Here is a 27,246-nt window from a genome sequence, read left to right as displayed (position 1 = left end):
AAGAAGAAAATTTTAATGCAACAAGGGGGTTATTTTAATAGGTAATGATTGGGATAAATTTAATTGGTAAAGATATTTATATATTTTATTTTATATTTCAAAATAATATTTGGAAATTATTTAAATTATTTGAAACAGCACTTATATGGGAATCTAAAAATGGTTATGCAGAAATAGTTAAATTACTTCTTGAACAAGAAGGAATTGATAATAATGCTAAATAAATTTTGATGAATGTTTTTAAGCAGATAAAAAGCAGTGTAGGGATGTAAAAAAAGTGTTTTTAATTTTAAATGATGATTTTTTCCAATTTCATCAAATTTGTCATGACTTTCAAGAATAAAGTTCATGAACTTTTTTGTGCTTTCGAATTTTGGAAAATCGATTTTGTTAACAGACTCTGTTTTTCATATATTATCAATTAAAAAAGACTAACGCGCTAGTCCTATCTAGATAGGTCAGCTAGGCTACCATTAAAGAATTTACTAAAAATGCTCCGGTTTCGTTTGCATCCTTTGAATTCATCCTAATGATGCAACTTATAATCAATCGCATACTGCTCCTATGTCACTTATGTTCTAATAAGTTTTTTAAGCTTCCAAAGCTTGTATGTTGTTTTGTTCTTTTTTGGTCATTTTAATTAATGCTTAATTGATACCATAAAACGCTTTGTTTATACTTATTTTAGAGAATGAAAAAATGAACAGCCCACAAAACAAATGACAATTTTTGGGTGTAGCGGTGCCTTCAACAGTCAATTATCGACTTTTTGTACACTTTACATCTAATTGAATAATTTTGATTTACCGCCCACTTCAGCAAGAACCCATGATGGGAAACCATATGGATTCTTTTGTTGCTTTTGCCATCAAGTACTTAGCCACAGAGAAACTAAAACAGGCAGAAATAGTCAAGATATATAATTGTTTAAAATATGATATAAGTTTTGTTGATATGGAGACATTTCCAATAAGTTTTGTTGCTGCCTACATACACAAATTATACACGTATGATTCTTCATTGATTCGATCAATTGCATTAGAAATTATTTTTGACCTTGAATCAGCATCAAATAAATCAATTATTGAAGCATACAACTTTGATATGCTCATTGCAATGTCTTTAGAGCAAAAGCCACTAAGCCCTCAATCCAAGAATGATCCAGAAAAATTAAATGCATTTAAATTAGTTTATTTAATGCTAAAAAAGAGGTACTATCTTCCATCATCAGTCATTCGTGGTCTTACTTCATATTATAATATTTGTCGTCCTGAAGAGAAACAATTAATAATTTTATATCTCAAAGAAGCTTTCATTATTTCCGACGAAGTCTTTGATATTCCAGAAGTTAGTGAGATTTTTCTTGAATCTCTTATCAATGATCCAACTAATGACCAATGTGACATAATTTGTTATTCATATGAAGAACGCCATTCCTCAAAATGTAATTCATATTTAACATTACAATTAATTTCTGAGATTTTTTCATCACAAAAAAATGATCGTAAACGTCTTCATAACGCTTGTAAAGCAATAACACAAATACTGAAGAAATGGCCGGGCTTTCTTGGATTCGGACTTGAAAACAATGGCATCCAAAGCATTGTTCGTGGTATATCTCATGAAAAAGAAAATATAATTTCGATTTTTACTTCGCTAATTATCAGAAAAGACGATCAAGTTTCAATAACTGACCCTTATACAGGATTTGTTCTTTACACGTTTTTACAACTTGGATTAGTCGAGAAATTGCCACCAAACAATTCGGCTTCGGCTTTGATACATAAATTAGTTCCATTAGATTCAAAGTGTGAAATCATTAATTATCCCAAAGTTACTGTACCACCACTGGAAAACCAAAAAGTAAAGTCTAGAACACTATCAATGCAAATATATCGGACTAAAGCAGCATCAACGAAAATTGATTTAAAAGATCATCAATGGTCATCTTCATCACTTGACTGGAATTTTATTCACATTTACTTGTCTGTAATATTACCTTTAAATGATGCTGATGCGCAATCTCAATCATCTCTTCAATTATATAATATGTTATTTGACTTTTTCGCTAACAATTTCTTACATGAAGATCACCCACATGTCAGAATAATGACCAAATGTCTTGAAAGTTTGTTAGATCTTCTACTCGAATCTTCTTGGGGAGATTCGATTCTTGAGTCATCAAATGTTTTCGCAGGTTTACTCAAGACGGTTATGGAGGTTTTACTCAAAGACGAACAAATTCCGAACGATAGCCCCATATGGCCACTTTTTAACTGCATTACACGTTTGATGTCATGTGAAAACGGAGTTTGTGCATTAACCAAATTTAATATTATAGATCAACTTACAGATCTTGGAACTAAATGTACAAATCTTCAAAATTGTCAGAAGATTTTACCGATGATGAAATTTCTTCCTGAGCCTGGTTGGACCATTTTAGTTTACAATGGCTTTTTAAATTCCAAAGATTTTAATGTATCAAAACTTGCTATTACTGAATTACGCCAAAAATTAGATGAAAATCCTGAAACCAAATTTTATATCTTTCAAAAATTATTAATACCATTTGTTAAATCAGTGTATCAAGAGAATGAAATGGAAAGATTACCAATATTATTAAACACATTAAGTGACTTCTTATTAAAGAATGAAGAATGTATTGAACTAATATCAGGCGATGAAGAAATTCATGAAATTTTAGCAAAGCATTGTCATTTTGTTTATTCAATCATATTTTCTTCGCCTGAATCAATACTCCATGGAAACGTCACTCATGAAATCAATTGGTGGATGACTTATGGAAACAAAGAATACGTTAAAATTTACGACGCAGCAATGAATTTCACTTTTTCTAAGGATTCAAAAACCATCTCTCAATATCCCTCAATTATCAATAACGGTGGTTTTGCCATGGTACCACCCCATTTATTTGGTCACTTGTCAAAATTTGAAAAAGGTGTCGAACTATTAACAAACGACATTCAAACGTTATTGGCAATTTGTCAGAATACTTCAACTTCGAAAACAAGAGCTGCGTTTTTCGCTATTTCTCATTTCGCTTCTTCACCTCAAGCGGATTCTATCGTTCAAAAATTTCAAATCCCTGAAATTTTGATAAAAACCGCCATATCAAAAAGTTCGTACGTGATATGGGGAACGTTAATTTCTTGTCTGTCACTTTTCCATATTTCAGATTATTTTTCATCAGTTCTTCAAAAATATAATTGGCAATTATTCAAATATGGTTCACACTCAGCAGTAATTCCATGTGACGTGTTCTCAATAGTCGGAAAAACTAATGAACAAGAGATTTTGTATGATATAATTCCTTGTCAGATATCTCAAGAGAAAAAAGAAATTGGAAACATGCTCATTGAATTGACAAACCCTATAACGCATAAGAGAGCGAAAGAAAACTTGATTTCAATGATACGTGAAAAACATGATGAAATTATTTGTCCTGAAGTAGCTTTATATGCTCTTAAACTACTTGGAAATTTCTCTTTCCCACCAGAATCTAGAGCTTTCATAATGTGTATATTTCGACAATCACCACTAATGTCAAATTTAGGAAATGATATGTCTGACCAAGAAATTGAAGACGTTGTCAGAGCTCAATGTACAGAGATCCTCCAAAAGAATGACAGCAACGAGATTCCACTTAGTCAGGTTCAATTTTCAAAATCTCCTCAATCACCACAATCTCTTAGCTCAGTCCACAAAAACTTCTAATTCTAAAATGGAGGAAAACGGCCTTTAGGGAATATTGTTAAAGTTATCAAAATTAAACTTTTTAATAAGAATGAATTTTTTAAACTTATGATAAGGAAAGTAAACTTTGCTTTGTAAGGAAAAAAATAACCAGAGACTTAAAGCTTGAAGATTGTTTAAGCATTTTTTGTTTAAATTTTTTTTTGTTTAAAGATTTCTGTAGTTTACTTTTGTTGAACGTTTGTTTAAATTTAAATTTTTAATGATTAATATTTCATTTGATGAAAACAGAATAAGTACAGAACAATATCAACCACAACACGGAACAAATCAACTCAATCGTGTTATTGATGAGCTAACAAAAAAATGCGACTTATTGATTACAGAGCATAATGTATTAGCCGAAAAAAATAAAGAGTTGCATGAACAAATCGAACGCCAAGAACGAATTAAAGCATTGTTGACAGTTCCACAATTTTTCGAGATTGAAATGAAAAAACTTCAAATACTGATTGACACATATTCCAAATCTTTAGAAGAGATAGAACGACTTTCTGAAAAGACGCTACAAGCAATACAACAAGGAGAAACATAGATTTCAAAATAATTATTTTTTTCACTTCGAATGTTTGTTAAAATGTAAAACAATTTAGGCCAACAAGGCATTATATCTATAATAAAATATATCATGTTTAATTATAATTAAAAAAATGATAATCTAATTGATTTTTTAACGTTTTCTTTTTTTTTTTGGTTTGACCAACTATAAATGGAACAAAGTTAGTCAATTCACAAAAATTAATGTCGAACGAAGAAGTAGAAGTTGATCAAGAATTAATCAATGAAATGTCACAAAAATCTGTTTCTGAGATCAAATATAACACACAACTTCTCGAAAACAATATCAGAATTTCTGAACGAACATTATCATCTCTTTCAAATAAACGAAAAGAACTTGAAGAGCATGCAAAACAAAACAAAGAGATTATATCACGTCTCAAGCAAACACCATATTTAATATCATCTGTTGTTGAAACACTTAAATTAGTTGAAGGAGATGATGAAGATATTTATCAAGGCTCTGGTGAAGAACTTTCAGCGGTCATTAAAACATCTCGACGTGAGACAGTCTTTTTACCAATATCAGGGTTACTCAAAGCAGCAGATCTTGAACCATCAGAACTTGTAGCAGTAAGTCGTGACACATATACAATCTACGAAAAGCTTCCTCCACATTATGATTCACGCGTCAAAGCCATGGAAGTCGATTCCAAGCCAACCGAAACGTATGAACAATGTGGTGGATTAGACAAACAAATCCAAGAACTCAAAGAAGCGATCGTCTTACCACTAATGGAGCCCGAGCGTCTCAAAAAGATTGGAATCCAAGCTCCCAAAGGAGTATTATTATATGGTCCACCCGGCACAGGCAAAACAATGTTAGCACGTGCATGTGCAGCCAACACTAATTCCACGTTTTTACGTTTAGCAGGCCCACAACTTGTCCAAAAGTATGTTGGGGAAGGTGCGAAAATTGTTCGTGAAGCGTTTGAATTAGCGCGAAGTAAAGCACCGACAATTATCTTCATCGATGAAATTGATGCAGTCGGAGGGAAACGTAATGACTCTGATAACATCACCGGAGAACGAGAAGTCTCGCGAACGATGTTGGAGCTTCTGAATCAACTCGATGGATTCACAGCATTGGACAATGTCAAAGTCATCTGCGCCACCAATCGCCCCGACGTACTCGATCCGGCGTTGCTCAGGTCCGGAAGATTGGACAGGAAAATCGAGTTGCCAATGCCGAATGAGGACGCGCGAGTGCAAATTTTGGAAATCCATTCGAAGAACATGAAAACAGACGAAAACGTAAACTTTAGAGAAATCGCGCGAAGTACAGAGGATTTTAATGGCGCGATGCTGAAGGCGGTGTGCGTGGAGGCGGGAATGGTCGCATTGAGAAGAAACGCGGACGTGATATCGCACGAGGATTATGTGGAGGGAATAGCACAAGTGCAGGCAAAGAAAAAGAAGTTCTTGAACTATTTCTCTTAAATAAAATTAGGATGTGTAATCGCCGCAATTTTTTGCACCTGTTTTATCTTCATTAGTTTAAAGATAACAATTGATACGTATAGTTAAATATGGAATCTTTCAATTGGGACAATCGTGCATTAGGAAAAGTTTCTCTTCATGAGGTGGAAAGCATTCTGTATCTTTCTCTATGTAAAACATTGATAAGCATTTATATATAAATTTGTTTTTTGCTAAAGATAATTCCAAAATATTACTAACTTGGGAAGATTTAACAAATTTCGTTAGTAGAGAAATTAATATTATGGAATGTATTAATGTCAAATCAAATTGTAATGAAGGATTATATGTATTTGACTGTGAATATGTATTTTTTTTGCGTACGCGCTTGCCATACATTTAGAATTTCGGGTGGAAATGAAAGAATTTAATAAAAATCGAGTGTGAATAGTTTATTTATTATGAAAATAAAGATAAAAGATTTGGTCCTGAAAATTCAATAAGTTTTTCTTTTCATTTCTTAATAACGAAGAACATAGACATGACAAAATTGCAATGCACAATGAAATACTTCTGATCTCTGATTAGAATCATTATCCTAAAAACATATTAAACAAAATTACCCAAGATCTTCAAGGTTAACATTTTATGCAATTTTGTTAATGAAATTACACATTCAATAGCATCAATTGTAGCACTTACAAAACTATATGAGTTTGGTGTTATGCCAACAGATATATGTAATAACAATGGTGTTAAAGATTGTTCTTATTTTATGAAATCGTTACTTGCAATAGTATTAAAATACATTCATTAACTTGTTTATGTGTTTTTGATTCATTTATTTTTAATGCTCCAACAACTTCTGGAAGATACTATTTAACATTTCATCATAATTATTTTTAGTAATTATGTGTTTAGTATTTGTTATAATATTAACAAATTATGCTGGTTGTGGTTGAGCTTCTGTTATACTAATTTATCCAAGTTATTAATTTTTTCAATCTTGTTTTCATAAAAATAATGAAAGATATCTTTTCAATGGGATCTAATTGCAGTTTCATATGCATCTTTAAATGGTTTTATTCACACAAATGAATAACTTTTTCACTTCCACCTGCAACTGCATATTTACCTGTTTTTTCTATTTTAGCTCCATTAATAAGTAAATATTTAAAACATTTTATGGATCCAAAAAATGCTGCATAATCAATTAATGTAATTTTTTTTATAGTTTTTCTATTTCATCATTTCGAATTATTTTTGCAATTTCATTTGGATTAACTCCTTCTTTAATTAATTTTTTATGTAATTCTCAATCATTCTTTGAAAGTTCTTCATAATTTACAAATCATGTTCCCTTAAATGGATTGCTAATTTATCTTTAGACATATAATGTACAAAATAAGCACTCTTATTGTTTTTTACAATGTTTGGTTCAAGAAAATTATGTTCAATCATAGATTCACGAAGATAATATGATTCACCTTATGTTTATTATTAAGAAATTGTACAAATAGATCAAATAGCTTCAAGTCGATAAAATGATTCATATTTTGATATAAAATTCTTCTAATCAATTTTTTAGGATAATAATCAAATAACATTTTGACTTTAATTCCATTTTCAAAAATAAATTTATTTATTTATACATAAATAAAATCATAAATTCCTTTTACGCCTGGAAAATAATTTCCAAATTTGGCGGTATGAAATTCTTCGAGAACACTGTCAAATCTCTTGTTGCTCCCTGTTCATTATATTCGGGCTGCTTTGACATCCATTCCAATGCGTCGTCGACATCTTTTTTCTCATTTTCATCAGTTGTTTCAGGGTTTGCTACCCATAGATACAAAGCCGTATCACTTGTATCTATAACAGCTGCACCAGTTTCAGGCAAATCCTTTAAAGTTGGTCTTTGAGTTGTCGAAATATTTTTCTCAGTAATTTTACCATTTTGGAATATATAAATATGGAACAAGTTCATATAAAATCTTCTTTCGAAGAATAATTCATCGCCAGCGTTATTTGTCGTTTGCATTTGTTTTACATGTCCACCCATCACATGTAAGAAATGATTAAAGTCATCACCAGTGATAGTATTAATGATTTTCTTTGTTTTAGCAGTAGGAAATGCTTGCGCCATTCTTTGTTGTAATAACTCTGCTAATTTACGTAACACTTCAGGACATTCAGGTCCAGTATATAGATAAATAGTGTTTTCGTTCTTATATTTAATGGCATCATAGATAAATGCACCACTCATTGATAATGATGATGATTTAGGTGGTACAAATATAGCAATGGGTCGATCTCGTCCTCGAACATTAATTAATCGATCACAATCTAACTTATTAATAACTCGAAGACGGCCACTCATTATACGTGATACATGTGAACTAATGTCATCAATGGTATGTGATAACGCAGCCTCTTCTTCTGTTTCTTCTGGAGTTTCTGGTGTTGATGTTATTGATGTTTTATCTTCTGTAATTTGTTGTGATTCACGTTGTGATAATAATTGTTGTTTAAGTAATTCAAATTCCGATTTCTCTCGTTCAAATTCTGCTCGTTCTTTATCAAGTTGTTCTTTATCTTTTTGATATTGTTCTTGATCTTTATGTAATTCATCTTTGTCTTTATTATATTGATCTTTTTCATTATTAAATTTGTTCTTTTCATTGTTGAAATCTTCTTTTTCTTTATGGAATTGATCCTTTTCATTATATAAGTCATCTTTGTCTTTATGGAAATTGTTCTTTTCATTATTAAGTTCTTCTTTATCTTTGTTATATTGTTCTTTGTCTTCATTAAGTTTATTCTTTTCATTATTGAATCGTTCTTTATCTTTATTAAATTGATCTTTATCTTTACGTAATTCGTCTTTGTCTTTATTAAGTTCTTCTTTATCTTTAAGATATTGTTCTTTATCTTCATTAAATTTATTCTTTTCATTATTATATTGTTCTTTCTCTTTATCATATTGTTCTTTGATTTCATTAAATTTGTTCTTTTCATTATTAAAATCTTCTTTTTCTTTATCGAGTTGTTCTTTATCTTTATTATAGATATTCTTTTCTTCATTTAATTTGTTCTTTTCATTATTAAGTTCTTCTTTATCTTTATTATATTGTTCTTTGTCTTCATTAAGTTTATTCTTTTCATTATTAAATTGTTCTTTCTCTTTGTTAAAGTGATCTTTATCTTTTCCAAATTGTTCTTTATCTTTGCGTAGTTCTTCTTTATCTTTATTGTATTCTTCTTTATCTTTACCAAATTGTTCTTTATCTTTATTATATTCTTCTTTAGACTTCTCAAATTGTTCTTTATCTTCATTAAGTTTATTCTTTTCATGATTAATTTCATCTTTTTCATTTTCAAGTTTATTCTTTTCATGATTAATTTCATCTTTTTCATTTTCAAGTTTGTTCTTTTCGTTTTTAAGTTCTTCTTTATCTTTGTTAAATTGATCTTTTTCTTCATTAAATTTATTCTTTTCATTATTAAATTCGTCTTTGTCTTTATTGTATTGATCTTTTTCTTCATTAAATTTATTCTTTTCACTGTTAAATTCTTCTTTGTCTTTATTAAATTGATCTCTTTCATTGTGAATTTGTTCTTTTTCTTCATTTAATTTATTCTTTTCATTATTAAGTTCTTCTTTATCTTTGTTATATTGTTCTTTATCTTCATTAAGTTTATTCTTTTCGTTATTAAAATCTTCTTTATCTTTATTAAGTTGATTCCGTTCGTTTTCAATTTTTTCTTTTTCTTTGTTTAATTCTTCTTTATCTTTGTTGAATTTGTCCTTTTCTTCATTTAATTTATTCTTTTCATCATTAAATTCATCTTTTTCTTTTCGTAATTCCTCTTTATCTTTACTAAATTGATCTTTGTCTTAATTAAATCTGTTCTTTTCGTGATTTAGTTCATCTTTATCCTTATTGAATTGTTCCTTTTCTTCATTAAGTTTATTCTTTTCATCATTAAAATCTTCTTTATCTTTATTAAGTTGATTCCTTTCATTTCCAATTTTTTCTTTTTCTTTATTTAATTCTTCTTTATCTTTGTTGAATTTGTCCTTTTCTTCATTTAATTTATTCTTTTCATCATTAAATTCATCTTTTTCTTTTCGTAATTCTTCTTTATCTTTACTGAATTGATCTTTGTCTTCATTAAATCTTTTCTTTTCGTTACTTAATTCATCTTTATCCTTATTGAATTCCTCTCTTTCTTTATTGAGTTGTTCTCTTTCTTTGTCTAATAATTCTTTTCCTTCGCTGAATTCGCTTTCCAGTTTAAATTGTTCTTTAAGTTTGCTCCGTTCTTTGGAAAGTTCTTCTTTTTCGTTTTCAAGTTTTTTCTTTTCATCATTTAATTCATCTTTTTCTTTATTTAAGTTTTCTTTTTCTTCATTAAGTTTATTCTTTTCATCATTTAATTCTTCTTTATCTTTGTTGAATTGATCTCTTTCTTCATTTAATTTATTCTTTTCATTATTAAATTCCTCTCTTTCTTCATTTAATTTATTCTTTTCATTATTAAATTCTTCTTTATCTTTGTTGAATTGATCTCTTTCTTCATTTAATTTATTCTTTTCATTATTAAATTCTTCTCTTTCTTCATTTAATTTATTCTTTTCATTATTAAATTCTTCTTTATCTTTGTTGAATTGATCTCTTTCTTCATTTAATTTGTTCTTTTCATTATTAAATTGATCTCTTTCTTCATTTAATTTGTTCTTTTCATTATTAAATTCTTCTCTTTCTTCATTTAATTTGTTCTTTTCATTATTAAATTCTTCTTTATCTTTGTTGAATTGATTTCTTTCTTCATTTAATTTGTTCTTTTCATTATTAAATTCTTCTCTTTCTTCATTAAGTTTATTCTTTTCATTATTAAATTCTTCTTTATCTTTGTTGAATTGATCTCTTTCTTCATTGAATTTGTTCTTTTCATTATTAAATTCTTCTTTTTCTTCATTAAGTTTATTCTTTTCATTATTAAACTCTTCTCTTTCCTTTTCTAATTTGGTTAAATCTTCTTCAAGTTGTGCATTTCTTTCTTCAAATGATTTTTCGCGTTCTTCGATTTGGTTCTTTGATTTTTCTAATTCAGATTTTTCGTTTTCAATTCTATTTCTTTCCTGTTCGAGTTCTTCTTGTTCGCGATTAAGCTTTGACCGAGCTTCTTCGAACTTAAGAAGTTCAGCAGAATATTCATCCTCAGCCATTTTAGATGCATTCTTTATATTCTCGAAATCTCTGATTGCATCCTGAAGCTCTTTCTCTCTTCTTGCAAGATCACGTTCCTTTTCTTCAAGTAATTCCCTTTGTCGTTTAATTTCCTCTTTTTCTTTTTCAAGTTCTTCTTCTTTTTGTTTAAGTTTTTCTTTTTCTTCTTCAATTTCATGTATATGTTCTTCTTTCTCTTTTTCAAGTTCTTCTTCTTTTTGTTTAAGTTTTTCTTTTTCTTCTTCAATTTCATGTTTATATTCTTCTTTTTGTTTCTCAAACTCTTCTTTGCTTTTATCAAGTTCTTCCTCTCGTTGCTTAACTTTATTTTTCTCTTCTTTGATCTCGTTCTCAAACTTTTCTTTATCTTTCTCAAGTTCTTCTTCTTTTTGTTTAAGTTTCTCTTTTTCCTCTTCAATTTCATGTATATGTTCTTCTTTCTCTTTTTCAAGTTCCTCTTCTTTTTGTCTAATTTTATTTTTCTCTTCTTCGAGTTTGTTATTAAATTCTTCTTTTTGCTTTTCGAATTCTTCCTCTTTTTGTTTGTGTTCTTCCTTTTGTTTATTAAATTCTTCTTTCTCTTTCTCTAATTCATCATGTTCACGTTTATGTTCTTCTATTTGTTTCTCGAACTCTTCTCTTTCGTGTTCGTGCTTTTCCTTTTCTTTATTAAGTTCTTCTTCTTTTTGTTTAAGTTTCTCTTTTTCATTTTCTTGTTCTTCTTTCTCCTTATTTAATTCTTTCTCCTTTTGCTTGAGCCTTTCCTTTTCTTTCTCAATCTCTTCTAATCCTTCACCTGTTGCAATTTGATGGAGTTTGTATTTTTCTTTTTCTTCTTCAAACTCTTCTTTATCTTTATTTAGTTTATCTTTTTCTTCATTTAATTTATTCTTTTCATTATTAAGTTCTTCTTTATCAAGTTCAAATTGTTCTTTTTCTTTCTTGAATTCATTTTCTTTGTTATTTAACTCTTCTTTTTCTTTATTTAATTCATTCTTTTCATTATTGAATTGTTCTTTATCAGATTTAAATTGTTCCTTTTCTTTATCGAATTCTTCTTTATTCTTTTCGAATTCATTTTCTTTGTTATTAAATTCTTCTTTTTCTTTATTTAATTTATTCTTTTCGTTATTGAATTCTTCTTCTTTTTGCTTAAATGATTCTTTTTCTTTCTCGAAATTTTCTTTTTCTTTTTGTAATTCGTTTTCTTTATTATTAAATTCATCTTTGTTCTTTTGGAATTGTTCCTTTTCATTTAAAAGTTTTTCATTTTCATTTTTAATTCTTTCTAATTCCTTTTCATTTATTTCTTTTTCTTCTTCGATTTTCTTTTTCTCATTTTTCAAATTTTCTTTTTCGCCTGTTAATTTCTCCAATTCGCTTTTAATAAATTCTTCGTCTTCTTTCATTTTCTCATTTATTCTGTTCATTTCTAATGTTCTGAACTGTAATTCTTGATTTTCTTTTTCTAATTTTTCTTTTTCTTCATTTAACAATTGTAAATTTCTTATCATTTTTTGTCTTTCTTCATTATCTTTATTTTTATTTTCTTCTAACTGATTTTGTTCTCTTTTAATTTTTTCTTTTTCTAATTCCATTTGCTTCATTAGATTTTGAATTTTTTCTTCTTCTTTTTCGATATCTTCATATGTTTTATCTGTTTGTGTTAAGCGCGACAAATAATTTTTATTATCTAAATTAGCTAATCGCTCTAAAAACTCTGCTTTTTGTTGATTAAATTCATCTTTTTCATTGTTAAGTTGTTTCCGTTCTTTTGCTAATTCTTCTTTCATCGAATTAAGTGTCGCAACTCGAGCTTGATGAGCTTTTTCACGTTGTGTAAGTTCTTGTCGGGCAATATCAGCGTTTTTGGCAATGGAAGAACGTTCATCTTCAAGTTCCTTTTTCTGTTTTGAGACTTCTGCAAGTGCTTTCTTTTTGCTGATTTCGAATTGTGATTGTGCTTTCTGAAGTGCTTCTTGTATTTTCTTATTCTTTTTTGATTCTAAATCATTCTCTTGCTTCCAAACTTGTTTTTGATTCTCAAGTTGTGCTTTGAGTTCTTGAATTTTGGATTTCTCTAAAGATAATTGTGTGTATTGATTATTGATGTCATTTTCTTTTTCTTGGAGAGCTTTAAACTTTTGACGATATTCAGCCCGAAGTGTTGACATTTCATCATTAATGGAAGAGTTATCTGGGGTTTGTTCATCAATTAATTTTGGATCTATTTTTCGTCTTAGGCTTTGGTTTTCTTTTTTGAGTCTTTCAACTTCTTTTTCTAAAAAATTGATTCGAGAATCTGAATCTGACGAATTTTCACTATATGAAGAAAAATCTAAATCAACATCTCTTTCAATCATTTCCTCATCATTTTGTTCTTCGTTTTCGGATGGTGTTGATTCAGAATCTTGCGAATTTTCTTCTTCTTCTGTTGTTTCCTTTTTTCCATTTTTTTTTCTAGTTTTCATTCTTGACATTAGAGAGAATGCTCCAAAAAAAGCAATTAAAATTCCTGAGTAAACAAGTTCGGGCTTCAGCTTTGACATTTGTAGAGTGGTTCTGACTTTTGGAGATGTCCCTTCAGAAATTTTGTAATCACTTTTTCTAGCATGCATATTTAAAATATCCAAAATATTTTTATTAAAACGATATTACCTATAGCTTAATTATTCGAATATATGGTAGTTTTATTCTAAAGTTGAATATTTCGAAAAATTTGGAAATTTTTTTGGTATTTTGCAATAATTCTCATTCACAAATATACACGTAAATGTGACCAAATTTGAAATATGAATTAAAATGAAATTAATATTATCAGTTTCGAGAATAAGTATAATTTTTTACGACGATTATTTAACCGTAATTTAGCCTTCAAATATTTGGCGAGTATATACTTTTTGTATATGGAATAATCGTTCTGTCTGAAAGAAGCATTTCATTTATTGTATAATTATACATTCCTAATTTAATTTTGTATCTATATTTGACCAAAGAAGTTGCTTCTTAATTGTGTTATCAAATCCATAAGAAATTTAAATACTATAAAACTTATTATAGAAAAATGAATGTTTTAAAAGTTTTCATATATTAATCTACTTAAACAATCAACAAAATTGTTTTATAAATGTATTTGGAGTGATATTCTTATTTTAAATATGTTATATATTGTGTGTGTATATTCTTTCAAAGACATGTACAAAATGCTTTTTTCTGTCGACACTTTTTATTGTCTATCGTCATCGACTATATTATGAAAAAGTTTCAGAATTGAATCTTCAGGTGGTCCATTCGTATAGGGAAATGATGTATCACTTTTTTTTGCAAAAAGTCGAGAATCGATCATTAGCGAAACACCATTGTTTTTTTATCAAAAGCAAAATGAATTTCATGTTATTCCATTAGAAAATCTATGCTATTAAAACCTCGTTTCCCATTTTTATTTATCATCACAAACGCTCTGAAGTTTCCTTTCAATTTATGAATTTTAATTTTATTATATCATGGCTTTGATGAGATAAATTTTGGAAGCAATTTAATAGGCATCTATAAAAAAAAATCATTTAATTAACGCTAGCATTTTTACAAAACAATTAAATCACAATATTTTAAAGATAGACAAATACAAAATAAAATATTTATTGATATTACTGATGTTGGACAGATGTCTGTGTTCGTTCCTCAAAAACTATATTTTGAATAATATCGAATGAATTTAAATGCCAAACCTCCTCCTGAAAGATGACAAATGTATCCAGTGACTTTCAATTTAACTTGTCTTCAGAACAATTGGTAGATACTTCAGCGTTGTTTTCATTCAATTTTCTGTTTGATGATTTTTTTTTACAGCTGTTTTCAATTTTTGAGATAACATATATTAAGTAATCTAATTGAAAAAAAAAATCATTACCTGAAAAAAATGATATATCTTTTACTTTATCTTTGTTTTGCAACAAATTGCAAGCTTAAGCTTTTAACTGCCATGGGAAAGAGAATTACGTTTGATTCAAAAAATCAAAAAAAAATTCAATCAGGTCAAAATGCATGGGTATATGCATATTTTAATGATACTTTGAATTATGATCAAATCAAAGCACATGGAATTAATTTGTGTTCAGGTTCTCTTGTGTATAAAAATGTTTATAAACTTTATTTAGATCCAGCACAAATTTCTTATCTTAAAAGTGTTGCAATGTTAGATATAATCCGACCAAAAGACAAGATTTATGATCGTACTGAAGTTAGTACTGCTAAATATATATATGCACAAGGTTCATTTGAAAATGGTGTGCCTATTGATTCAAAACTATTTGAAGTTTTATATAAAACATCAAATTCACTTATTGTTGAAACCAATAAACCCAAAGAAACAGCCAAATATTTATCTCATATAAATGAAGTTGAACATATTGGTAAATACACATATCCAAAATCAACTAATAATATGGCAGCAGGTTTTTCCCAATTAAATTCTGAGAATATTACATTAGATAAATTCAATAACTTAGGAATTCCCCGATATTTAGAAAGTAAAGGCATTAATGGAAAAGATCAAGTTGTAGCATTTCTTGATTTAGAAATTGATTATTATCATACTTTATTTTATGATTCAAATGTAACTTTATTATTTAATCAAAATATTTCAAATCATAGAAAATTCACATATTTCTATAATGAATTTCAAAATGAAACAAAATATTATCAAGTAATGACTAAAGAATCACATGGTACACATGTTGCAGGAATAATTTCAGGTAAAGCGCTTGATGAAGATAGTAAAATTAATTCATATAATGGTATTGCACCAGAATCAAAATTAATGTATTTAGGAAGATTTGAAAATACAAAAAATGAAAATTTCTTTAATTCTGATATACTTGATAAAAGATTATATGAAGGAAAAGCAATTTCATTTTCGAATTCATGGGGCTATGAAGATGCAGTTGATTATATGGGAACAGTTACTGAAGGAAATATTGATTCGATTGTATATTATAACAATTCAGGGCAAAGTTGCGTATATTTATATGCTGCTGGTAATGAAGGATCTACACATCCATATTATTCTATTAATTATCCTTCAGCAGGTAAAAACGTTCTTTCTGTTGCAGCAGCAGATAGAATTTTTGGGTATTCAAACTTTAATATTTCTGTTTTGATTGGTAACCAAAAGATTCCATTATATTACATGTCTGATCAACCCGATACTTCTCTTGTTCAAATGCCAAATATAATTTTACTTTCAGATGTAAATGATTTTACTTCAGCAAAAGAAACAGAAAAATTACTTTATATTGGTATAAAAGAAACAAAAAATATTATCAGTGTTTTACCACAAATATTGCAACAAATAAAAATATATTCAATATCTGGAATTATATTCGATATAAACAAAGAATTAGTTGAAAAATTAAGTGATGTTTTATTGTTATTTCAAGCTAATTTCTTATTTACCTATCAAGATAATATTTTACTTGACTATGTTGGTAAAAAAATCAATGTAAACACAACATATGATAAAATAATACCCCTTAAACATATAAAAAAAGTTGGCTTTTCATCAGTAGGTCCTACATTAAGTGGAATTATTAAACCAGATATAATGGCTCCTGGTACTGATATTTATAGTGCAAATTCATCAACAATAATTGATAAAAATCATGGCTCAAATGAAACAGATTTTAAACAACATTTAACAATAATGTCAGGCACATCAATGGCTACACCCAATGCCGCAGGTGCTGCAGCATTAATTTCACAATATTTAACAGACGGCCATTATATAAATGAAACAGTCGAAATAAATTCATTTTTATTACGATCATTATTAATCAATTCTGCCTCTAAAAATGATGGAACTTCAACGCCTGATTGTTATATTGGACATGGTGCAATTAATATTTCTTCAATTTTGCCATTTAATGATTCAGATTTTGGTTTACGTATTTCAAAAATCAATAAAATGGAAATTGGCCAAACGCATCATGTTGGTTATATTGCAGTTACATCACAAACAACATCTCTTAGAATTGTTTTATCTTCAGTTGATATACCTCTTAGTTTAGATTCATTTATCCCCATTTATTATGATTTAGATTTAATTGTTAAATCACCAAATGGTAAAATTTATAAAGGTAATAATCATACAAATGATACAGAACATTTAACATTAAATGAAAAAGTTATAATTCCTCAATCAGAAATTGTTTTAGGACAATATGAAATACATGTAATTACAAATATTAATATTCAAGATGATAAGGTACGTTATGTTATATCTGCAGTTGGACCATTTGAACATGATAATATTACAACAAATCCAATTTATATTGAAATGAACAATACAGACAAATGTGTTTTGTCTCAAATAAATAATAGTATTAGATGTGAAAATGGAAGATATGTATGTTCTGAAAATTATACAGGTCAATTATGTACACAATATATTCAAAATTTAGAATCATTTTATAATCATACGATAATTACAGTTCCACCAAATGAAATTCGATATTTCAAATTCTCGCATATTAATGATTATGATAAAATGATAATAACAACAATTGCATTAAATGGTTGGAATAATAATTCAATGATTTGGGAAATGGGATCACCAGATAATTATATTCCAGCATTAGCAAATTATGGTTTACATATTCCAGTGATTAATTATCCAATGTTTGGACCAATTTCCCAATTATCTTATTATTCATTTGATTATAAAAATTATCCAATAGTTATTTCCGAAGAAGATCATTATTTCATGATTATAAACAATTTTGCAAATCAAACTAATTTCTTAATATACTTAGTTAATGAACCTTATGATGGACCAATTTGTTTCTGTGACAATAATAAATGTTCTAATTCAAACATATGTAGTAAGCAAAACACTTACAATGATATTAACAAATTATTTGGCTTAGTGACTTATGTTAATAATACAACTACTTATATTGATATGAATGTAAGAATTCCAGCATTATATTTAACATTTGCTAATTTATCTTTAGAATTACTTAATAAAAATGGTCCAAAACATATTGTTGAGTTAATGAATATTTCTGATTCTGGCTTATTTGAATCTGAATTGAAACTAACAGCTAAAGATTTAACGATAAAACTTGGTGATGAAGGAGATGCAGATAAAATTGATTTCGATTATTTGAATCTTACAAACGTTAATTTAATTATGAATGATTATACTTTAAATGTTTATGAATTAGTTATTGATTTCGAATCTTATAATGAAACATTGACTGCAACTTATTTAACATTAATTGATGACAATATAATTTCATCAATAGAAATTTATAACCAAGAAATTTTACTAAAAACTTTCGGAGGTAATTCTAAAAAAGTTAAATTAGAAGATGATATGCAAATTGATATACAAACAAGTCGTCCACAAGATTCTATTTTATCTGTGGTTAAAGGACAAAAAGGTGAATTACATTTACCGAATGGTATTAATATTACAATTATTCCAACTAAATCTGATGGAAGTAATATTAAAGTTGACGACAGTCTTAAAAATTTCATTAATATTAGTAATGGCAATAGTAATAATAAAACATTAGGATTGAGTAATGGAGTTTTGATTGGAATTATCGTTGGTTGTATTGCATTTGTGATAATTGTTATAACTATTATAATTATAGTGATACATAATAAGAAAAAGAGAAACCTTCCACCAACTACAGGTTGAAATAAATAACTCATTTTACTTTGAAATATTTTTAAATTTAAACTGTTTAACTGTTATTTGGATATGTGGGAAATATTGTTTTTTCATTACCTTATATATATATATATATATAAATTACCATTTTTTTAATGTTTAAGAAATCAATCATTGATTATCAATTAGTTCTTTCGAAATTGCAAAATTTTATAAAAATTAATTTTTTTCTTTTTTGTTTTTATTTTGAACTTATATTATAATGATAATTTATTTTGTGTTATCTTGATTTGAATCTAAAACATTATGTTTTTCATAGCTGATTTAGCAGTGATAATGTTGGTGTGAATATTGTTTGTGCCATGCATTGTGGGTTGTAGCACGCGTGCTTTATTTATCATTATTCGCGTATCGATAAAGTATACAATTCAATTGACATTTCATGCCCCTCTTTAAATACCGAAAAAAGAATGAAAACCATGTTGAGGCACCCCATTACAGGGATTTTTACCATAACGGTTATTTACAAACCAGATTCGAATCAATTGCGTCGGTTTCTATCAAAAAGTTAATTTTTTAACAGAAAATTCGGTTATTTTTAAATATTTTACATCACCGTTTTGGGTCGTTTATAAAAGTGACAAAGCCAAACATATTTAACCGTTAGGATCAAACGGTTGAAAAGAAAAATCAAAAACATTTAAAGCAAAGTCGCAAAACATGCACAACAGTCGCGGCCGTGATAATGGCATGATGTACATGACGGAAGCCAATAAGCTTCTCCAGAATGCCGTAGCATTTGATAGGTCAGGCAATTATATTGAAGCCAAAAGATATTATAATAATGCTAAAGCCAAGTTTAAGTTAGCATCTGATCAACCTACTTTGAACCAAAATTTAAAAGATTGCTGCATTCAACGTATGCAACAATGTGAAGAACGTGCTAGTGCTTTAGATAATATCCAACAAGTTCCAGCACAAGAAAGTTCAGGTGGTGGAACATCAAAAGCACGCCCGGGTGGTGGAAGTGGAGGCAATGGTGGTTCAGGTGGCCATGGAGGATCAGGTGGATCTGGAGGTGGCGGCGGCAAAGGCGGTAATAAGAAAGATGATGAAAGTGGCGAATTCAAAGATAAAATTTCGAGCGCTATTCTTGTCGAAAAACCAAATATTAAGTGGACAGATGTTGCAGGATTAGAAGAAGCCAAACGAAATTTGATTCAAGCTGTTATTTTGCCTATGAAGATTCCACAATTCTTTACAGGTCAACGAACACCTTGGCGTGGTATTCTTCTTTATGGTCCACCCGGTACAGGTAAATCATTTTTAGCCAAAGCCACAGCCACAGAAGCTAACAATTCCACCTTCTTGACAGTTTCCACATCAGATCTTGTTTCTAAGTGGGTTGGTGAGTCAGAAAAACTTATTCGTGCATTATTTGATACCGCCCGTGATAATGCGCCAGCCATTGTCTTTATTGATGAAATTGATTCACTTCTTTCAGAACGATCAGAGAATGATTCAGAAGGTGCACGTCGTATTAAGACCGAATTTTTGATTCAAATGGATGGCGTTGGCAAGTCTATGACAGGTATATTAATTCTTGCAGCTACAAACATTCCATGGGGTCTTGATCCAGCAGTTAGGCGACGTTTCGAAAAGAAAATTTATATTCCATTGCCAGATTATGAAGCACGTCTTGCGCTTGTAAGACTTAAGACCAAAGGTACACCATCAGATTTAACTGAACAAGACATTCAAGAAATTGCGCGTTTGACAGACGGATATTCAGGTGCAGATATGAACATTTTGGCACGCGATGCAGCTATGGCGCCAGTGAACCGTATCCAACAAGCAGAAAACTTCGTTGAGTACCAAGGGCAATTATACCCATGTAACCCGGGCACGCCAGGCTCAATGCACATGACAGTCCTCGAAATGTCGCCAGCGCAATTGGCGATGCTTAAGCCTCCTTCGCTAACGATAGATGACTTCCGCCAGAGTATCCAAAAAGTGCGCCCATCAGTTTCTAAACAAGACCTCATTCAATATGAGAAATGGACAAAAGAATTCGGTCAAGAAGGTAATTAACTTAACTAAAATAAGAAATTAATGAAATTGTTATAGAATCAAAACGTAAATTTTTCAAAATGTTAACATGTGTCTATGGAAAGGAGCAAAAGAGTTTTGAGATAACATTAACATTATTCCAAACTCAAAATATAACCATTCTATTGTGGTATAAATTCCATACTAACTGATTTGTATGTTCCTGCGCAGGAAGTACAGCTGAGAGATTAAAAAGCCATAAAAAACTGAATTTTCTGGATTATTTTATATTTTACAGGTATATATTCCCCAATGATAGTATTTACTAAATCTTAAAATTACACATTGATATCGGCTATGATAAAAGCCCCTAACTAAAAGCTAAAAGTTTAACCAGAGGGAGTGACAATCACGTCAAACGATCAAGATCTGTATATTTATACACGATAGAATGCCAAACATAACCCAAAAAGTATAGAAAAAAATGGAAATTATACAAAAAGTGAAAATCACGATCAAAAACGAGTGTAAAAGTCGTTCGCTTGAATACTTTACATTACTAAAATAAAAATCATTTTTTTGCAAAATTCGCTCATAGGATTTTTTATTAATATTAATATAATCAAATAAATACTAACTACAACCAAATTTATCAATTAAAACAACTTCTATCGACTAAAATATAAGATATTCTTCCTTTGGAATTCAATATATATTTGGTCGGATCTATTATTTTCTTAGTTGGATCGAACGATATTTAAAGATATAATGAAAAATCTAATAAATATAATCCTTAGCCTTTCAGTTCCAGTTCATTATTTTCATTAAAAATGTTTTTTGGTTGATTTTTATTATTTTTTATTGTTGACAGATAAAAAGTGACAAAAAATTAATTGAGTAGTTTATTCCAATGGGTCCCTTTAATCGTTTTCGATTCAAATCCAATTGTCTGTTCAACCCAAAACGCTTGTGACGAACGATAGAAACAATAAAACATTCAAAAAAATTCGATCAATATTGTAAAATGTAATGTATCAAAATATAATATCTAATTTTGAGAATAAGCGTCTTCTGACGGATCTACTTTTTCTATAAAATTTACTTCTGATGGAAAAAATTCTATATATTCCATTCATTGTAGATTTATTATCCAATTAGTATTCATATTTAATTAGAGAAAAACGATTGTGCTGTGATAAGTTGTGTTTCGATAAGTAGTTCTAAAAAAAAGAATTCCTGATATATTTTTATATCAAATAAATGTTTAATGACAAATGCTTAACCTGTACGCACTTTTCGCGGTTATCGCCTCGATTTTTCACTTTTTGAACGGCCTGACATCCTAACCGTCCGGATACACGAATATACGAAACACATTAAAACAAATGTATGAATTAAAAAATTCCGAATATAACAAATTATAGTATATGCGATACTTATTAGCATATTGAAATATTTTTGAAAAATATTGTATTTTTATCGAGATATAAGCATTAGATAAAATTGTATTATTTTTCAAAATGATTATTATGAATCGAAAGTACATAATGAGAAACATATAACAGTATATTTTGTTCTTATAAATATTTTGTTTATACACTTGTTTCTGAGTGTTTTGTTTCGCAATTATAAATTAAAATTATAATATCTTGATATACTATTTACTTTAATCAACAAAAAATGAATATTCTGTCGTAATAGCATATATTGAATAAATTTAATATAATATAATATTGCAATTAATAGAATTCTTCATTGTTCAATTATTGTTTGCTCATTGTTTGTTTTCATTTATTCTGGTTTGGTTTTTTAATTTATTTATATTTATTCTTGCTTATTCTTGTTTATCCATTGTTTATTTATTGTTTGTTCGCGATTATTCATTGTTTGTTCTTAATTTTTTATTAAGTTATTCTCATCTGATTATGTTTATTCGCATTTATTCATCATTTGTGCTTTTTTATATATTCTATATCCATACTTATTAATTTGTTTGTTTATGCTTATTCTCATTTATTTCTGTTCGTTCTTGTTTATTTTTCTTCGTTCATTCTTTGTACTTGTTTGTACTCATTTGTTCTTGATTATTCTTATTCATTCTCATTTATTCTTATTTATTCTCATTTGTTCATTGAATTTTCTCATTTATTTGATATTTGTACTTGATTGTACTTGATTATTCTTAATAAATCTTATTCGTTCTTAATTATCCTTGATTTTTACTTGTTTATTCATTAATTATTATATATTGTTTTCATTAATTCTCATTTATTTTTGCTTGCTATCATTTATTTATTGTGTATTTTTTGTTTATATTCATTAATTTGATATTTATTCTCGATTATTCTTGTTAATTCTATGATTATTATGTTTATTCAGAGATTATTTCTGATTATTTCTATTTAATATCATTTATTCATTGATTATTTTCAATTTATCAATATTTGTTCTTGATTATTGTTTATTCATTGATTATTTTCATTCATTATATTTTTAAACTTGTAGTATATTCTCTTTTATTCTTATTTGTTCTGATTTATGTTCATTTGTTCATTGTTTAGTCCTGCTTATTCATTCATTATTCTTGATTGTTCTTATTTATTCATTCTCATTCATTGTTTGTTCATGTTTATTTATATGATTTGTTTATATGTATTGTTCGTTGTCATTGATTTTTGAATGTTTATTTTAATAGATTCTGATAATTATTGATCATTCGTCGTTTGTTCTCATTTATTCCTGTTTATTCTTATTTGATTTTTTTTCCTCCTTTTTCGATTTTATTTATTGTTTTTTCTTGTTTGTCTTTGCTTTTTCGTATTTCTTATTTTTATTCATATTCACTGTTTTTTATCTTTTATTCTTATCATTTTCTTCATTTATTTTCATTTTTTGTTCTTGTTCGATCTTGTTTATTTTCATTTATTCCTTGTGCTCATTTATTCTCATATATTATTTTCGATTGTTTATTCTTGTCTGTTCTTTTTTATTGTCTTTGTTTGTTCTTCTTCATTATTTATTCTTGTTTTTTATTCTTAATTCTCCTTGTTCTTACTAGAACGTTCTAGTTTATTCTTGTTTACTTTCTTGTTTTTTCTCTTGCGTCATTTTTGATTCTCTCTTGTTATACAGCACAATGCAACACAACACAAATTATTTTAGTTAATATTTAATATTTTCATTTTAAGTCTTATTGTTGTCATTCCATTTGTCCTGTCGATTTATCTTTTTTTTGACTAACTTTGTTTAGTTTATCTTTCACATGCAAACAATCGAATGGCCTGATAGATACACGAAACGACAATCTTGGACACCTGCTCATATAGACATACATGACTTTACATCTTCATTTGATTCCTATGGGAGGAAAAACTTTAGACGCGCATATTACAGATGCATTCAATAAAGTAGGTCTTCTTTGCACAAGTGTCCAGCAAAGCTAAAAGTAGAATTCAGCCAAGATACTAAAAATTTCAGGTATTTGCTAATATCATAACATAATTGTTTAAACAATGATTTCACAAAAAATCCATATTATTCCGAAACACAAATACAAATCAAAATAGCAGAACTTTACAATGATGCACAATATAACCATTTTACAGAATTAATATTTAATGCTTTATTTGATCGGGTTAATCAAACAACACCAAAAGGACAAACAAAGAACTCAATTCCTATTTCAATGGTTAGAAAATATTCCAGATCTCTTACAAACATTGATCCAAAAAATAAATTAACATTCGATAATTGTTTAACAATTGATGGACAACAGTTTCTTATATTTTTAGTTAGAATTAATGACAAATCAATATATGGACTTGCTTCTCAGTTTATGTTACAACGTGTATGCAAATGCAAAATAATTAGCATAGATGGTACTTTCCATTCAGCGCCGAATGGATTTTATCAGGTATGCATTTTCATTGGAAGATCTCGTTTATTTGAATATTCCATTATTATATTTGATTTTGCCAAACAAAGAGAGCAAAACATATCTATTAGCATGCAAAACATATTCAAATGCACTAAAATCACATAATATTACGGTTAATCTAAATGTAAAATTCATTTGTGATTTCGAATTAGCTCAAATCAATGTAATAAAAAACATATTTTTGACAAATTCAAACTCTATGCGATTATGTTATTTTTATTTTTGCAAAGCTATTCGCGAAAAATTATTATCAATCTTATCCGAAAGATTTTGCTATTTTACTCAACAACTTTATAAATTAATAAAATTATTACAACTTATTGACATAGAATGTGCTAATAAGGTAATTTTATTTCTTCCAAATATATCACATTTTTCAAAAGAATCTTTAGAGTTTGTTGATTACTTAATTTCAACTTATACAAAAAAATTTGATATAAATGATTGGAATATTAGTGGAAAAATTATGAGTCACAGAGCAACTAATAATGTAAATGAAAGCTTCAATAAAAAAATAAACTCCAAACTATCGTAGTGTCCAACAATTTTAAGCTTATTATCAGAAATCGTTAAAATGGAAGGTGAATATAAAAATGAATATAATTATCGAAAATTATCTAAAAACAATATTAATCCTGATTTTACTTGAGGAATAGAACATAATGAGGTAACTTTGCAGATGCATTGATAATCTTAGAAAATATTTTTTATTCGACATTGTCATCAGCAAAGAAAATATAACATATTTTTCGATCTTAGATAATACTAATATATTTAAAGATATTAAAATTATTGTTTCAATATTTGAAATAAAAGAAAGCAATTATATCATAATAAACAATAAAAAAATCGCCAAGAAATAAAAATGAAAATTAACAATAGAAAAATCAAGATAATTAAAATGAATTAAGCACTTGAAGAATATAAATTAAAAATAGAAGAAATACGAATTAATAATAAAAAATATCAAAAAATATTAAAAAATGAAAAAGATTATATCAGTAAATGAAAACGCATTTGAGCACATGAACTGCCTTAAATGTTCTTAATTTTCATGAATACTATAATAGTATTGTATAGCAATTTCCTTAAAATCTTCATTTGTGAAGAGGTCTCCTTCATCAATAATACTAGCAATGTATGTAGCTAGGTTAATTTTTCTCCTCTTCAGTATATTCTTCTATCTTTGTTGCGATTGATATTTTGTGGGGACCAATATGGATCCTTCCTATAACACTATGACCAGGATTATAATGTTGAAGCAGGTATACCTGTTCTATTACTGATTGAAGGTATAGCCTTTTTGTTTCGAAACTCTTGGCACATCAACATCCATATATCACTATTGATAGCCACATGATGATTTCGGTATGGATTTCTCGAATATGATTTCGGAGATAGATTCATTTTTAAACTACCGCCGAAAAAAAAATGAAAATAAATCAAAGAATCGAATTTATTGTTTATTTAATAACTTATTATTATGATCTATTACCATAACTCATTATATAATGATATTAAATAATTAGAAATCAAATCTTTATTTTCATTCATAAGATCTTATTGCTTGGACGAGATCTGATTTCTTAGATGAGATCGTATTGTTTGAACGAGATCGAATTGTTTGGACGAGATCGTATTGTTTACACGAGATCGTATTGCTTTTGGACAAGATCTGATTGATTGAACAACTGATCCCACACAACAGCGTAGTCTCTGGGCCATTGATGGACTGATCCCCAGCTCCCCATCCTTGCCCTACCACGCAGATCCCCTGGGGGTCCAGGAGTCGTGTTTTTGGGATTCCGTGTTTATGAGTGATATCAACATTTGGATGCTTTTTGACTATTTCATAGAAATTCCAATAAAAGTTTAAGGTTGTTATAGTTTTTGCCAGGTACTCAGATTCCAAATTTTAACTGTGGGTCATACGGCCAATTTCATTTGCGACGAGCATGAACCCTAATTCCTGGGACTGATTTTTGAACAAAAAACTGCGGAAGAGAATCATCAGTTGGTAAATCACATTAAAATTGAAGTTTTTTATATTGGTTTACTAAATATGAAGCGATAATTCTGATTTCTTCATACAGAGAGCGGAATGGCCGTATAGTGGATTGAATGGCCGTATAATGGATTTGTGATAGCACATAGAATTCATATCATCATGTGAACAGTTATGTAGAAAAAGTGGGTTTCCGATAGAAACGATACAATAATTGAGAGGAAAATGTGAATCGATACATTCAATTTCACTATACGGCCAATTGAGTAAAAACGTTATGTTTTGTATACTTTACATTCGATTTTTTGATAGAATTGATAACAGTTCAATAGAATTATTTTTAAGAATGAAATGCCATTATTCTTACAATGTCAGGGCAAAAAATTGTGCTCTGCAAGCTCCTCTTAGTACAAGTAATAATAATACAAGTTTTATTCCAGATCTTGGGAAAAGATCTGGAAATGATCAAAATTATTTTTCGAGTTCGCAACCTCAAAATATCACAGTACAAGCTCCTTTTAGCACACATAATAATGATAGAAGTTTTATTCCAGATATTAATAAATGCATCCTTTCTCAACATGCAAATCTT

General features: G+C 28.3%; 5 protein-coding genes across 5 annotated transcripts; 4 read left to right on the top strand and 1 right to left on the bottom strand.

The window, feature by feature from the left end:
- Nucleotides 1-828: 828 nt before the first annotated feature.
- On the top strand, nucleotides 829-3,735 carry GO595_001128 (rapamycin-insensitive companion of mTOR-like; the record flags this gene model as incomplete). Its single annotated transcript, XM_067913893.1, has 1 exon — nucleotides 829-3,735. One exon carries the CDS (start codon nucleotides 829-831, stop codon nucleotides 3,733-3,735), a length of 2,907 nt encoding a protein of 968 aa, XP_067778746.1.
- Nucleotides 3,736-3,976: 241 nt separating this feature from the next.
- GO595_001127 (uncharacterized protein) lies at nucleotides 3,977-4,309 on the top strand (the record flags this gene model as incomplete). The annotated part of the gene is made up of 1 exon (XM_067913891.1): nucleotides 3,977-4,309. One exon carries the CDS (start codon nucleotides 3,977-3,979, stop codon nucleotides 4,307-4,309), a length of 333 nt encoding a protein of 110 aa, XP_067778745.1.
- A 206-nt stretch (nucleotides 4,310-4,515) lies between these two features.
- GO595_001126 (Rpt5p) lies at nucleotides 4,516-5,772 on the top strand (the record flags this gene model as incomplete). The annotated part of the gene is made up of 1 exon (XM_067913890.1): nucleotides 4,516-5,772. The coding sequence occupies one exon, from the start codon at nucleotides 4,516-4,518 to the stop codon at nucleotides 5,770-5,772; it is 1,257 nt and encodes a 418-aa protein (XP_067778744.1).
- A 1,654-nt stretch (nucleotides 5,773-7,426) lies between these two features.
- GO595_001125 (golgin subfamily B member 1-like) lies at nucleotides 7,427-13,534 on the bottom strand (the record flags this gene model as incomplete). Its single annotated transcript, XM_067913889.1, has 2 exons — nucleotides 7,427-9,642; nucleotides 9,907-13,534. The coding sequence occupies 2 exons, from the start codon at nucleotides 13,532-13,534 to the stop codon at nucleotides 7,427-7,429; spliced, it is 5,844 nt and encodes a 1,947-aa protein (XP_067778743.1).
- A 5,849-nt stretch (nucleotides 13,535-19,383) lies between these two features.
- On the top strand, nucleotides 19,384-20,754 carry GO595_001124 (vacuolar protein sorting-associated protein 4B; the record flags this gene model as incomplete). The annotated part of the gene is made up of 1 exon (XM_067913888.1): nucleotides 19,384-20,754. The coding sequence occupies one exon, from the start codon at nucleotides 19,384-19,386 to the stop codon at nucleotides 20,752-20,754; it is 1,371 nt and encodes a 456-aa protein (XP_067778742.1).
- Nucleotides 20,755-27,246: the final 6,492 nt, after the last annotated feature.

The sequence above is a fragment of the Histomonas meleagridis genome (assembly GCF_020186115.1).
Source record: "Histomonas meleagridis strain 2922-C6/04-10x chromosome Unknown contig_12, whole genome shotgun sequence".
NCBI lineage: Eukaryota > Parabasalia > Tritrichomonadida > Dientamoebidae > Histomonas > Histomonas meleagridis.
The sequence above is the reverse complement of the archived record's forward strand: the minus strand, read 5'-3'. Positions and strand labels throughout refer to the sequence as shown.